Below are 14456 nucleotides of genomic sequence, written 5' to 3'. Positions count from 1 at the left end.
CATTTTAAAGACATGGCCGTATTCATTCCTCAACATATTAACTATGGCTGTTCTCATATCATAGCAGTTGAGTCGTTGTGACCAAGACCGTGTTTGGTCTGCAAAGATTAAAGTATAACCATCTGTTGCTTTACAGAAAACGTTCACAGGGAGCTGTACTAGGAAATGGCGTTACTTCTCTTTATTGCCCTTCACTCTAGTAGTTACATCACCTTCTCCACACGACCCCCCCCCCCATATGCTTACTGTTCTGAGTTCCTGTTATCCCCTTAGCTCACATTCCAGTTCCATCCTCAAATTTCCTTTCCCCCGTTTCTAAATTTCCATTCCCCCCTTTCTAAATTTCCTTCATATTTTTAAAGGCACATTGTACTGCCTACCAAAATCCTTGACTAACTATACTATCGGGGCCATTTTTCCAATGCTACACTACTTCGGTTTTGATAGAACCAACCATTTCTTGCTCTCTAAATTGTTTCCAGGAGCCCTGGTGGAAGCGTGGTTACATGGTGGGCTGTGATCCGCATGGTTGGCAGTTTTAGATGGTCAGCTGCTCCTCGGGAGAATGACTGGCCTTTCCACTCCTATAGAGATTTACAGTCTGAGAAACCCACGGGGGTCACTATGAGTCACCGTTGACTGGATGGCAATGAATTTAGTTTTGTAAATCGTTTCCTGTAAATGAGAGTCTGTCATTACAACTGACCATTATGTTCCTTAAGGTGAGCAACCGTATCTTGACATTCTCAGGAATATACCACAGAACTCAGCTGCTGTGCTCTACACCAGTTGGGTGGCTCGATTAGTATGTGTTGACCATATTCTCCCCTGAAATTCAATCTGAAGTATTTTCTCTTGGAGCCCTGATAGTTGCAGCTGAAATCTGATCTCTACAACTGTTCCAAGTGACAGTGCGGATGATGAATTTGCAGACATTTTAAGAATAGGATGGCTGGGAGCTCTTTAAACATTTATGGTTTTGATGTTTAGAATATTCTCAGGATGGGTTTATGAAAGTGACAGCCTTTTCTAATACAGTATCAAATTCTTCGTTCTAAAAAATTATTTTGTTATTGAGAAATATACACAGCCAAATAACACAAGTTCTGCAGACACAACTCAGTCACATTAACTACATTCTTCTGGTTGGACCCTCCTCACCCTGTGTTTCAGACGTGTTCTTCCTCCATTACAGAAACTCAAAGCCTGCTAGGGCTCCTAGCTGATCCGTTCAGTTACTGTTTTTACTTTGATCTCATACAGACACATCTTAAAAGAGCATACTGCTCAAATCAGACCTTTTTTACTAGTTAAGTGAAATCACTGTTTGATTTTTTAAAAAGACTTCAGAGCAAATTTATGGTTTCAGCTTCAAGATTATCTGGGGGGGGGGGTGCGTGACAGTTTCAGGAATTCACCCCATCTCCATGGCTCCAAAAAGTCTGCAGCCTATGAGAAATAGAAAATCTATAAATCAGGATTTTTCTAGAAAACCTTTGATGAAACTATTCAGTAATGGTAGTCAGGTATCCTCCAGGTCTTCTGGTTTCATGGTATAGGAAGAAGGTATTCATCAAGGCAAATAACCACACATTCCTTTATCTTCTTCTTTATGAAGTGACTTCAAAAAGTTCATGGGAAAATAGAATTTCCAAAAATTCCATTTTCCCATGAACTTTATGAAGCTCTCTCGCCTTCCTCATTCTCCTTTATCTGTTGCTCCAGGTGAATAAATAGCATTTGTGGTGCCTTCGATAACCATTGCAAGCTTTTAAGACTATGAAACAGTCTACAGTGAACTAGAGGATAGATCAGAAGCACAAAGCATTACTAAGCTAATTAACCAAGATGACTCATAAAACCTGGAGATAAAACTCCACAAAATTCCAAAATCCCATGGAGTTTTTGCGCATACAAAAGGAGCCTCAACAGTTTTTGTTTGCCAATTTAACTTCTTACAGGTGTACAGCGTATTGACAATTATAATAACAGGTTGGGCAAGTGTACCCTTAATGCGAATTTTTCTCTTTTCTACTGGGACATTTTCCTGTGGTTTGGTTGAATTTTTTACAGAGCAAGTGAATTTCCCATTGAATAATGCACACACATTTTGTTTCCTGACATTAGTGTGCAGTTAACTCCGTCCAGTTCTTCCCTGGGATCCCCATTTCCAGTCATTTTCCCACTTTGCCTTCTGAACTTGGTTTTTGGGCAAGTGCGGCTCTTTTGGTATCCTATGATTCCTTCGTCTACAGAGTACGTGCTTCACAGGTACTGTCTGTTCATTTTATAGGTCTGGCCATCATTTGGTTGAAAGTTGATCCCCAGGGGTAGATTTAGCTCCGTGTATGACGGGTTGTCTAAGGGTCTTGAAGAGACCCAGATTCTCTAACAGACAAGTAAGTCTGATGATTTTGGATTAAGTTCTTATTTTTGACTGAATGTCCTTTCATTTTATATAAGATAAATGGAATGGAATAAGAGTTCTGTAAATGTATTATCTTCAAAAGACTCCATGTAAGAGCCTGCATATTATTTGCTTTGAATAAAACTATGTAGCAGATATTATGGTTCCTAACAAGCACCCATACTCATCATGCACCCAAACTAGCTATTGTAAGCCAACCTTAAAGTCTAAAAGGAAGTTTTATTAGAAAGTTTTCTGAAAGGGTGACATAGATGATGTAGAAAGACATTCGTTAATTTTTAACATCTAACCGATGAAGTTCACAAATCCTAACCCTTCGGTTATCATTTGAAAATCATTATCCCCCCCACCTCCAAAAAACAGAAAATCATTATCCCCCCACCTCCAAAAACAGAAAATCATTATCCCCCACCTCCAAAAACAGAAAATCATTATCCCTTCCTTTCACTCAAGAGCAACAGAAGGTTTCAGCTTCGACATTTTAATGAAACTTACCATTTCGAAGTCATCAACTCTTATGGGTCAAATTCAGATCAAAGAACCCCATTAGGAGGCAGAGTCATATTTGAAAGTATGTTTTTGCATAAATTGAGGGCAAGTAGCTTACCATAACCACTGAGTGACCAAGAATCAACCACCCCCAAGTTAATTTGGGGTTCCCATCTAAGCAGTTTGCCTCTTTGCGAAACAATAAACCTACAACTCATCTGATTCAAGTTAAAACTGAAAGCAAGGTACATTTAGTGGACTTTATTACAGTTTGGGTTGTAAAGTAAGAAGATAAAGAGATATTTGAGTAATCATGTTCCCCCCATTCCAATAAAAACAAAAATTCCAATAACTACTGAAGTTCAAGGAAAATTATATCAAATATATCATTACTGCTCGTGCCTTCTTTCTCCCAAACTCCCCAAAATACACCTTGCCCTTGCCCTACATGGACTTCCATTTGTTTAGAATATCCTTTCCCCATTTGTACAAATGACAAATGTCTAAGTTTTTCTTAAGTTACAGCTCAAATATAATCTGCTTTGTGAAACGTTCCCAGACTCCCTTAAGCATACTTACAAGTTCTCCATCTAACCCCCATTAAAACAATTACTTTCCAGGTAACTGGGCCTTTCATTTGCATATATTCACAGGAGTCAGAGATTCTTAACTTTGTAAATTGGACAGGAGCAGATAGTCTCTTCTTTCTCCTGTGGAGCTCCTGGTAGGTTTGAACAACCAACCTTGCATTTAGCAGTTCACTGATTACTCAACAGGATATAGCATCAGGGTTCTTCCTTACATATCTCTCACTGCCATCAAGTAGATGCCGACTCAAAGCTACCCAAAAGGACAGGGTAGAACTGCCACTGTGAGTTTCCGAGACTGTAACTCCTTAGGGGAGTGGAAAACCCCATCTCTCTCCCTCAGAGAGGCTGGTGATTTCCAGCTGCAGCCCTTGCGATTGGCAACCCATTTTCATAACCACTATGTCACCAGAGCTCCTCCTCATGTCCTTCACACACACAAACAAACTAACAAAAAATTCCTTACCATTCCTTACCATTGAGTCGATTCCGACTCACAGTGACCCTATAGGACAGTATAGAACTGCCCCTAAGAGTTTGTGAGACTGGAACTCTTTACAGAAGAAGAAGTCCCACTCTTTCTCCTGTGGATAGGCTGGTGATTTTGAACTGCTGACTTTGCAATGAGAAGCCCAAAATAAAACCACTACAGTCCATCACCCCTTCTCTCCCTAGTACCTCGGACATAGGAGGGATCTCATGATATTTCATTCAGGAATGGAAGATCTATTCCTCTGGCAAAGTTTTAAACCAACTATTCTATCCTGGCTTTAACAACTGCTGTGTTTGCCTTCTAAAAATATCCGTGCTAGCTCAGCTTCAATGTCAAACTCCTTTGTAAATTCTCCGTGGTTTCTCTTCCCTATTAAACCTAGAGGATTCCCTGAAAGCACTCATCACTCCAATACATTCCTCTGAATCTGTTCATTGACTTCAAGAAATGTTTAAAGTAACCTTTAAATTTCTATTTTTCCCTGCAACATACTCAACACCTGAAGATCCACTCATCACTTTATTATTATTATTATAAAAATCAATTCTGTGACCCTTTGCTTCACTACAACTATTTTACCAAATGACTCCTATGCTCTTTCCCTTCCGTGGTTTCTACAGGTCTGGTTGATCTCAACTGTCAAGTATCCAAACCCAAACCAAACTCACTGCTACCGAGTTGACTCCAACTCAGATTGAGCCTATAGGGCAGGGACATACTTCCCCGGTGGGTTTCTGAAACTGTGACTCTTTCTGGATGTAGAAAGCCTTGTCTTTCTCCCGAAGAAGCTAATGGTTTCAAACCATTGGCCTTTTGGTTAGCACCCCAATGCATAAAATAAGTATCAACAGACCTTAATTTTAGAACAAAATACTTTTCTCCCTAATCTTGGAAAAAAAAAATATTTGCAGCAATTCTCCATTAACTTAGCTGACTGCTTTTGGAGGTGCATGCCCCACCCCCACCCCACCCCAAAGCCAGAAAGAGATTCCTCTCTGTAGAAATGGTCAGAATCCCTTTAGGTTGAGTGACTCACCGATACTCCTTTGTATACTCAAAATCTTGTTTGTTGTAGGCAGGTTTTAAGAAGTTGCACTCTATGACTCCGATGACTCCCACACCTTCTCCCTGAGTTGGCTTAGATGCAGGGGAAAAAGCCAAAGAAATCATTTTAACACTCATATTCCTGGTGACTACCTGAAGGTATTTCTTTGGATTCCAAATAATAACAGAAAGGTTATAGAACATGCATGGGCAAAGAAGGTCATCAAGATCTAGTGCAACACAGACAATGTCCTTTAGTTGATTGCCTAGTATTACACTGTACTGAAACCAATTGCAAATTTTAGGGGTGAGATTGTCATTCTATGATTCATGAATCCCTAAGATTCTTCGAGTATCAACCACCATCTTCGCTTCACCTACACGTAGGTCTCTACTTGCATGGATCTCATTCTCTAGGCTGTCCACAAGACTTCCTTGGAATAAGTCTTCCACTGCTTTAAGAGTGGGTTGGAAAGGGGGAACTGGTTACAAGGATCCACATGTGACCTCCTCCCTGGAAGATGGACGGCAGAGAAGGGGAGGGAGGGAGACTCCGGCAAGATATGACAAAGTAACAATCTGTGGATTATCAAGGGCTCATGAGGGAGGGGAAGCGGGGAGGGAGGGTAAAAAAAGAGGACCTGATGCAGAGGGCTTAAGTGGAGAGCAAATGCTTTGAAAATGATTAGGGCAAAGAATGCACGGATGTGCTTTATACAATTGATGTATGTATAGGTGTGGATTGTGATAAGAGTTGTATGAGCCCCTAATGAAATGTAAAAAAAGAAAGGAAAAAAAATAAAATGATTAGGGCAAAGAATGTACAGATGTGCTTTACACAATTGATGTATATATACGAATGGATTGTGATAAGAGTTGTATGAGCCCCAAATAAAATGTTTTTTTAAAAAAAGCACGTTTATACATAAAAAGATTAAGGATGTACTGGATGATCAGATCCAATCTATGAAAATAAATAATACTTTCACAGATGTAGACCACCACACTGATATTTTAAAAGTAAGGTTTGCAGTCATTATAAATAGCAAATTGATGGAAAAGACCTGTGGACCTCAACTCATTTCTTCTTTAATGGAAGGACATGAGTCAAAGTACCTACACTGGTCCCTAAGTGTAAGGAAAAGCAAGCGAGGTCAAACACTAGCTATCTTAAGGTCTTGTAGAGCTCCGACCTACTGTAACACAGAGCAATTTCTCATCCTTTGTGCTTTGTAAAACAACCATGAATGGGATGTGTATGGAAATCACGACTTTAAATTGTCATAACGATATTAAAGATGATAGTAACATTGGTACAGTGTTTTTCTTTAAGTTTCTAAACTATTCCCACCTAGCCGTCCCAATTAAAACCCACAGCTGTGTCAAGTTGGGAGGTAGGCAAAGCAGGTACAATTATTAGTGTTGTGTCCATTTTACAGATAAGGAAACTGTGTCTCAGAAAAACTAACACTTTCTCTAGGGTTACACAGCTGGCAAATGAAAGAAGTTAGAGCCCAAAGCTTTTGTGCTCTTTCTACTATGCCTTATTGCTGCCACCCCCAAAATGGATAGAACTTTAAACACCAAGATGCTGATTCACATGGTAAGGTTGCTGGTGCTGTCATTCCATCTCATATTAACAGCCACCTAGAAAATGCACTCAGGGAAGTTTCAGGCTGATTAACACCTATGAAAAAATAAGAGGTAGACTAAGCTTTTCAACACAAGCTGGCTCAACCTGATTCTATTAAGGAGTCGATCGCTTCCCCCTTTTAAAAATCATTTTATTGGGGTTCGTACAACTCTTATCACAATCCATACATACATCCATTGTGTCAAGCACATTTGTACATTTGTTACCATCATCATTCTCAAAACATTTGCCTTCTGTTGATCCCCCTTTTGAGTTAAGACATTTTTTCCCTGCTCTTCTGAGCCCCTTAAGGCAAAGAAACATTAACCACTTACCTTCAGTTGGCATCCCACCTTCTCAAACGCCTTGATGAGACGGTTGTGGTGATACATCATTATTCCAAACTGGCTATTATTCTTGCAAGAGAACCCAAAAGTGATCCTCACCTGCTTATTCTGAGAAGAAAACTATTAAGGAGGCAAACGCTGGAAGGTTAAGCAGATAAAATTTGACACTCTAGTGTAGTAATAGGCAATAAACATCATTGGGTGACAATTGGTGCAAACCTCTCAGGAGAGCAATTCAAAAATTACAGCAATAAAATATAAAATAAAGAAAATGTTTCCTATATTTGATCAAGTAATTCTTTTTTTAGGAATCTAGCCGACAAAAACCATCATGGAAGCTGACAATATCTATGAGCTATAGAGTTTTGTCAGTTATAATCGTAGGTAAGTATATTCTAAATAGTCAACAATAAGTGAATGATTATAGCTATATATTGGTGTTATTATGCAGATCTTCAGAATGATGTGCTTAAAAAGTTGTAGGAACATTAGGAAATGCTCAGAATATACCAACAAACATTGTCTACAAATACATAGATATGAATATATGCATAATAAAGACTGCAAGAAAATATACCAAATTATCATCAATGAGACATAAATAATCACAAAACATTCCACAGACCCTTGCTAGGAATTCAATTTACTGTTAGGGCTCATGGGTTCTGTTAAGAACTGTAAATGGTTTAACACAAATCCACACAATTATAATCAATAAGGTAAGTCTTGCTAATGATACAAAACACAATCAAAGACCATGGTCTTTAGTCATCCTTCAGGTCTGGAGCTGAACTGACCTTTTGTTAGAATATTCAGTCATTTAAGATCAAAGCGCTGCATTTACCCAAGGACAGAGTTAGGGAAGGAGGAGGAATGAAAACAGGAAATAGTGAGAGGGAGTAGGGTCAGTGATGGCACACTGAAGAGATGGAAACAGGAAATAGTGAGAGGAAGTAGGGTCAGTGATGGCACACTGAAGAGATGGAAACCGCTGAGTTGAAACAAAATGCATATTAAACTGTTGAATGTAAAAAGAGTGGTCCATTCTCTAAGGCTTCACCTAAATCACAATTACATTTTTAAAAAGAAAATAAATTACTGTATGACATAAGGGAAGGTATTTAACAAGCCCTACTCAAATTTGAAAAACCAAGAAGCCGAGTTTCATGAAAATCAAATACTAAAATCTTCACGTCCAAATTGAGTTGGGTAATGTACATAAAACCTGTTGAAGAACCGTTTTACCCTATAAAGTTGATCTTTAATTTTTACTCTCCTAATTTCCATGAATACAAACTTGGACCTGCTGCAACAAAAATCTCACTATAAGTAGAAGAGGAACAAGACCTAGTCATCACTTTGCTTATTTCAATCAATCCATGTAATACATAACAAAATTCCATTTCAAACCACTGTGGCTTATTCTTTAGAGCTCTCCCTGAACTCTCTGCTATCAAAGTCAATTCCAACTCAGAGCAACCCTATAAGAACAGAGTAGAGCTCCCCCTGTGGGCTTCTGAGGCTATAACTACTGGAAAAGGAAGCCTATGCTTTCTCCCACAGAGTGGGCTGGTGGTTTCAAACTGCGAACTCTGTGGTTAGCAGCACAAGGCACGGCGCCACTATGCCCTCGGGGATTCCTTCTTTATGGCAGAGATACTCAAATATGACTACCCATTAAAATCAGTTAAAGAACTTTTTCAAAAACAAATCAAGGTTTCGGAGTTTTTTAAAAAAAGAATTTACTGAACTAGTCTCCGAAATCTCATGAATCTGCTTATTTAACGATTTTCTAGGTGACGTCTGATACGACAGGGGCTTACAGTGCCACTGAAGAACCACCTCCTGAGAATATAATGGAATTTGTGCTGTTATACACCTCTTTGTATTAGGAAAGGAACACGTGCTTGGTGTCCGGCGCCAACCTAAAACACTAAAATGAAGAGGTCAATTTCAAGTAGTTGTAAGGATACTATGAAACTGGGTTTATACAGATCATGTTCTACACTGGCCAGGGTCTTGGTAATCAGCTGCGTCCTCACCTTCTTTTGACGTAGAAAAATTTTCATTCGTGGCTTCATATATAGAATACCACAGAATGCCTATGGAACAACGAAGAGTTATTATAAGTTAGTGTCACTTCTACGGACACACCCATCAAGTAACGCCAGCAACTGAGGTCTATTCTTGGGAAAGATTTGGCTCGGTTGCTTTGTTATATTAATGCTAACTAACACATTACAGTGCTGCAACCTTTACGAGAGGGCTTCAAAAGTTTGTGGGAAAATTCTATTTTCTTTGAATTCCATTTTTTCCATGAACTTTTGGAAGCCCCTTCCTAATAGCTCCACTATTTCTGTGGAGACAGTGAAAGGAATCCCAGCACAATGCTAAAAGGATGTCATCTTTGTTGTTGTCATTGTTGTTAGGTGACATCGACTTGACTGTGACCCACAGTGACCCTATCTATGCACAACAGAATGAAACACTGCATAGTCCTGCCCACAGCCCCCACCCCCATCCATCCTCACAACTGTATCTATGCCTGAGCCTACGGATGCAGCCACGGTGTCGATCCATCTCGTCAACAGCCCTCCTCTTTTTTGCTGCCCCTCCACTTTACCCAACATAATGTCCTTCTCCAGGCACTGGTCTCTCCTGACAACATGTCCAAAGTCTGTAAGATCAAGTCTCGCTATCCTTGCCTCTAAGGAGCACTCTAGCCTACATATCAGTTTGTCCTTTTAGCAGCTCATGGCACTTTCAATGTTCTTCTCCAGCACCACAATTCAAATGCATCTATTCCTCTATGGTCTTCCTTATTCAATGTCCAACCGTCACATGCATAATATCATGGCTTGGGTCGGGAACACTTAGTCCTCCAAGTAACATCCTTGTTCTTCAATGCTCTAGAGAGGTCTCGTACAGCAGATTATTTACTGCAACACATCTTTTGATCTCTTCACTGCTGCTTCCATGAGCACTGGTTGCAGATCCAAGAAAGACAAAATCCTTGACAAATAATCTTTTGTGTTAGAGGATAGCTTACCTCTCAGTCATTGAGAAAAACCACTTTTACTCACCCGTAAAGAATACTCTGTTTCTGGAAGTATAGCAGTACTAGCAGTTGTTCTCAGGTCTGTGCCAAAGTCTGACACCAGGATGTCATACGGATCTGTATAAAAGTCCAACTCAGGCTTTCCATCTTTATTTCTGGGTAAAACAGACAAGCATCAATGTAATAAAAACTGGATGCACACGACAAAAATACTCTAGGAATCCAAGAGAAAAGAGACAATTTGACCCCAAACAACTACCTAGCTTAGGTAAGCATATAACACTCACATTTAAGGTTATTTTTCAGTCTAAATAAGTCTATAATTCACAAGGATGGTGCTGCCAAGTTCATAAGGAAAGAAAAGACAGTATAAGAATTGCTGTAATCTGATAAATCAAATGGATGTCAGCTATCCTTGAAGCAGGATCTTAAAATAGACCCCAGCTTTCTGGACATTGTTGAGTAAGTCACTCAGCATCACTTTTCCTAACTAAATGAACAGATGAACTACAACCTAGTTCTGTTCATTTTAGTGAAAAATATGAGGACTAATGACATAAAATTTCTCCAGATTTAAGTTTCTTCGTTAGAAGAGGGGAAAAAGATTGTTACAAACCAGTATATAGTTTTAGTCCTCATAATATCATTTATGATTTAAATATAATAGTACTAATACTCCTTTCATAAGGACCTTTCTTCTTCCTCTAAAGCCTTTTGAGTCACTTAACTTTGATCTAATTCAAGGTCCAGTCTACAGCACTAACAACTGCCAGGGAACAAAGGCAAAATATATCTCTATTCCTGGGGGAGCGGGGGCAACAAAATGACAGGTTATAGAAAATTATATATATGAAGGGGTGTAAAAAAACAGATGTGATGTGAGGGGACAGTGCATTTGGAGTTCATTCCACCAGGTCAGACTGTGCAAAAATAGTGTAACAGTGTGTGACAAGGCCTGATTTGTGGCAGAAAGGGACCTGGTTTTGCCCCCATAACACTGCATCTGCTCACACAGCCATTTCAGTGCCCCAGTTTTGACAAAAGACAGCATGTCTCTTTCCCCACACACCTAACTCGCCTGACCTCATTCCGTGAGACTTCGTGTTTCTGTGAATGCAGAGGGACATGAAAAGGCAGTGACTTTATACAATTGATGTATGCATATGTATGGATGGTGATAAGAGTTGTATGAGTCTCTAATAAATGTAAAAAAAAGAGGAGAAAAAATGATTAGGGCAAAGACTGTACAGATGTGCTTTATACAATTGATGTATGTATATGTATGAACTGTGATAAGAATTGTATGAGCCCCTAATAAATTGTTAAAATTTTAAAAAGGCAGTGATTTGATGACATAGAAGAGGTGAAGAAAAATCAAGCCAGGAAGGGGCTGTCAGCCATCCGAATAGGTGAGTTTGAAAAATGTTTCCAAGAGTGGAATGGCAGATTTGACAAATGTATGAAGAGTAATGGAGAGGACTTTGAAGGTGATAAGGTTGTTTTGTAAAAAAAAATTAAATATATAGCTTTCCCAAAAAATCTGTTTGTTTGGGGGTGGGGGTACTCTATGCATGGGTATGTATTTATCAATGTTGTTAGCTCCCGTTTAGTCTATTTTGACTCACAGCAACCCCTGTGACAGAGTGGAAATGGTCCACAGGGTTTTCTACGCTTGAATCTTTATGGAAGCAGATGGCAAGGGCTTTCCCCCAGGGAGCCATGGGTGGGTTCAATCTACTTACATTTCTGTTAGCAGCAGAGCACTTTATGTTAGGTCACCCAGGCTACTTATCAAACAATAGTTTCCAATATCTTTTTGTGGAACAATAGCTCTCGTGTGTGTGAGTGTGTATATGTGTGTGGGTTTAGGCACAATTCCTCGCCCTCTGAACCTGCTCAAATTCCCATATTTCCTCCTCATACTTTGGACTTCACGAGGTCAAAGCTGCTGTGTTACCAATTATGGTTCCTTCTTCATGGCTAGGCCAGAGTCACGAATGTGTATAGCCTGAATAAAGCCCTTGTCGCTATAATGGTGTATTCCAGCTTTTCCAAGGATAATGCTGACTCTCACCTTCTCATATCACACTAACACATACATTCTGAAGAGTGTTCTCCCTGCCCACAGCCTAATCAACTACAGCAGGGTTGGAGAAAAAAATGTTTTTTAATTGGGGAATATTGCATACTATGTTGTTCTCTTAAATTTTCTCAATCTATATTAGCATATGAACACGTCTGAGAAGGCTTACAGCAAAACAATATGATGAACTTGATCTTGTGACACTGAAGGCCACAGAAAAAAAGCAAGGTACAAATTAAGGTTGTTCAAAATATATCTATCACTAAGAAACGCTTTCTGAAAGTGAACCTTAGAATGCATTCTATTACTTGGGAGTTTTCCCAGTAGGACTCAGAAAGATCTAAATTGCCAGTGTGTGAGCCCTTATTACGTTTTCCTCTTTTTAATTGGAAGTATTCTGCATATAAACTCACAGGGTCTTCAAAGTTTTATCCAGCCTAGAAAGGAAACTAAGTTCTTGAACCAAGGAGAAACGAAAGACTCTATTGGGTACTCTCTTGATTAAATATACCAGTACCACTTCCATTTCATGCTAAAGGTTTTTAGGGATTAGTAACCCTCTTAACATTATTCCTTTTGACATGGCAATATTAAACAGATAACCTGTCCTAGAATATTGTTAGCTCCGAAGGTATGATCCTATCAGGATCATTATACTTTAAACTTGTCGGCTTCCAAGATTTCTCTACTTCTAATCCAGCTGGTTCAAAAACATGATCATTTTGTAAACAACGTGTTATACTTTGTTACCCCCAGTTCTGTTGCCTCACATTTTATTTTCATTGTCAAATTGGTAAAATAACTACCATCTGTTTATCTTAAAGCAGTGCTCATGAATATGCACTGAATAATTATAAAAGAGTCAGAAGATCTTGGAATAATGTTGAACTGCCTTTGACTACTTGTGGCAAAAGGTTCCAGGCTGACACGCTCCCCTCTTCCCCAACCCTTAGTCCTTTGAGCAAGTTCCCCATTTTATCAACAACAATCACTAATACAAAGAAAACTGGTTTTGGCGAAATGAGCTACAAAGAGAGTATGTATCCAAGTTGATCCACTATGCTCTGTGCGAGGGAGAGGATGTGCTTCACCATACCATGTTTGCTGATTACCATCGACCACTCTTGGAATACTGTACCTGCGGATGTTCCAAATGAGAATGCGAGTGCCTTTTTTGCCTGGGATGGTGTCAAACTGGGACAGAAGTTCAATTTCACTGTTGAAAACGGAATAATTCAAGATGGCTTCTAGGCTGGGCAAGGAATCCTCAGTGACAATCATTTTTTGTAGAACCAAAAGGAGTCAAGGGAAAATTCACTTCTTTAGTGGATACTACCGAAACGAAAAGGTTTTGGGGTTGTGTGCTTATGGAGAGAAAAAATTATGACATTAAGCAGGTTGTTACTGCTATAGAAGAGATTGATGGCAATGGGAAAAGGTTATGAAGCTCGACACTAAAATTAGTTATCCCTGCCTAACAGAGCATAAGAGTTACAGCGTAAACCAAAGGTGGTCTCTTATTTGAGAAATACTTTGACACTTTGGAGGCAATGAGTTCAAAACTCACTGCTTTGCTGCTGGGTCAAGACAACCTGGCATTTAACAGAAAACCCTGCCAGAAAGCAGGTGTATAGAGAAATGCTGGCGGATAGGATTTTTCCAGGAGCATTAATACAAATGTAGATAACCTTAGGGGAACACACCAGAGAGGGGCAGGGACCTTTGTCATGGTAAGAAGTGCCAATAAAATTCAAGTAGCAAAGAAACAAAACGAAAACATGGCTAAGTATCTATCCACTTACTTAAAAATGTTTACTATAGGGAAATTCCAGTTACATATTCTCATACTTGCAGTATGTTAATAATCCTTTTGAGGTGGCATTTTTAAAAACTCATTTTATTGTGGTAAATAACATATGGCAATTTTGTGTATGGACATTTTAACCATGTGTAAGTGTACAATGAAGTTGCACTCCACATCATGACTAAAGAGGGCTTTTGATAGCTTAATTGAACCCAAAGAAATCAGAAGAGACTAAATTTTGATCAACATTCCCCATTTCCAGAAAGGATATTTGTCAGCTGGCTGAATGGAACAATTGGTACAATAACTGCCTGGGCCTGGACACATTCCAGATAGGTCTGGGACAGGAGTCCAACAGTGAGAGTACCTCCATTCTTGGTGAAGATAAGAGCATCTTTTCCTAGCCGCATGGAGCCTGACTTGAAACCATTACCAAAGACTCCAATGGGACACTGGCTCTTCCTCATTACTTTATCTGTAAAGCCAAAGC

The 14456-nt window shown here is 39.3% G+C and overlaps 1 protein-coding gene across 2 annotated transcripts in view; it reads right to left on the bottom strand.

Moving 5' to 3' along the window:
- MORC4 (MORC family CW-type zinc finger 4) overlaps positions 1–14456 on the bottom strand; it is a 52967-nt gene that overhangs the window by 23128 nt on the left and 15383 nt on the right. For both annotated transcript variants that reach the window (XM_075539537.1, XM_075539536.1), the window contains exons 4-9: positions 14238–14455; positions 13301–13448; positions 10105–10234; positions 8995–9123; positions 7010–7129; positions 5034–5134 (exon numbers count right to left, since the gene is read on the bottom strand). In XM_075539537.1, coding sequence (XP_075395652.1) covers positions 5034–5134; positions 7010–7129; positions 8995–9123; positions 10105–10234; positions 13301–13448; positions 14238–14455 — 846 coding nt within the window. The remainder of the gene's footprint in view (positions 1–5033; positions 5135–7009; positions 7130–8994; positions 9124–10104; positions 10235–13300; positions 13449–14237; position 14456) is intronic.

Source organism: Tenrec ecaudatus, chromosome X (assembly GCF_050624435.1).
Source record: "Tenrec ecaudatus isolate mTenEca1 chromosome X, mTenEca1.hap1, whole genome shotgun sequence".
NCBI classification, from domain to species: domain Eukaryota; kingdom Metazoa; phylum Chordata; class Mammalia; order Afrosoricida; family Tenrecidae; genus Tenrec; species Tenrec ecaudatus.
This window is presented reverse-complemented; position numbering and strand designations above follow the sequence as displayed.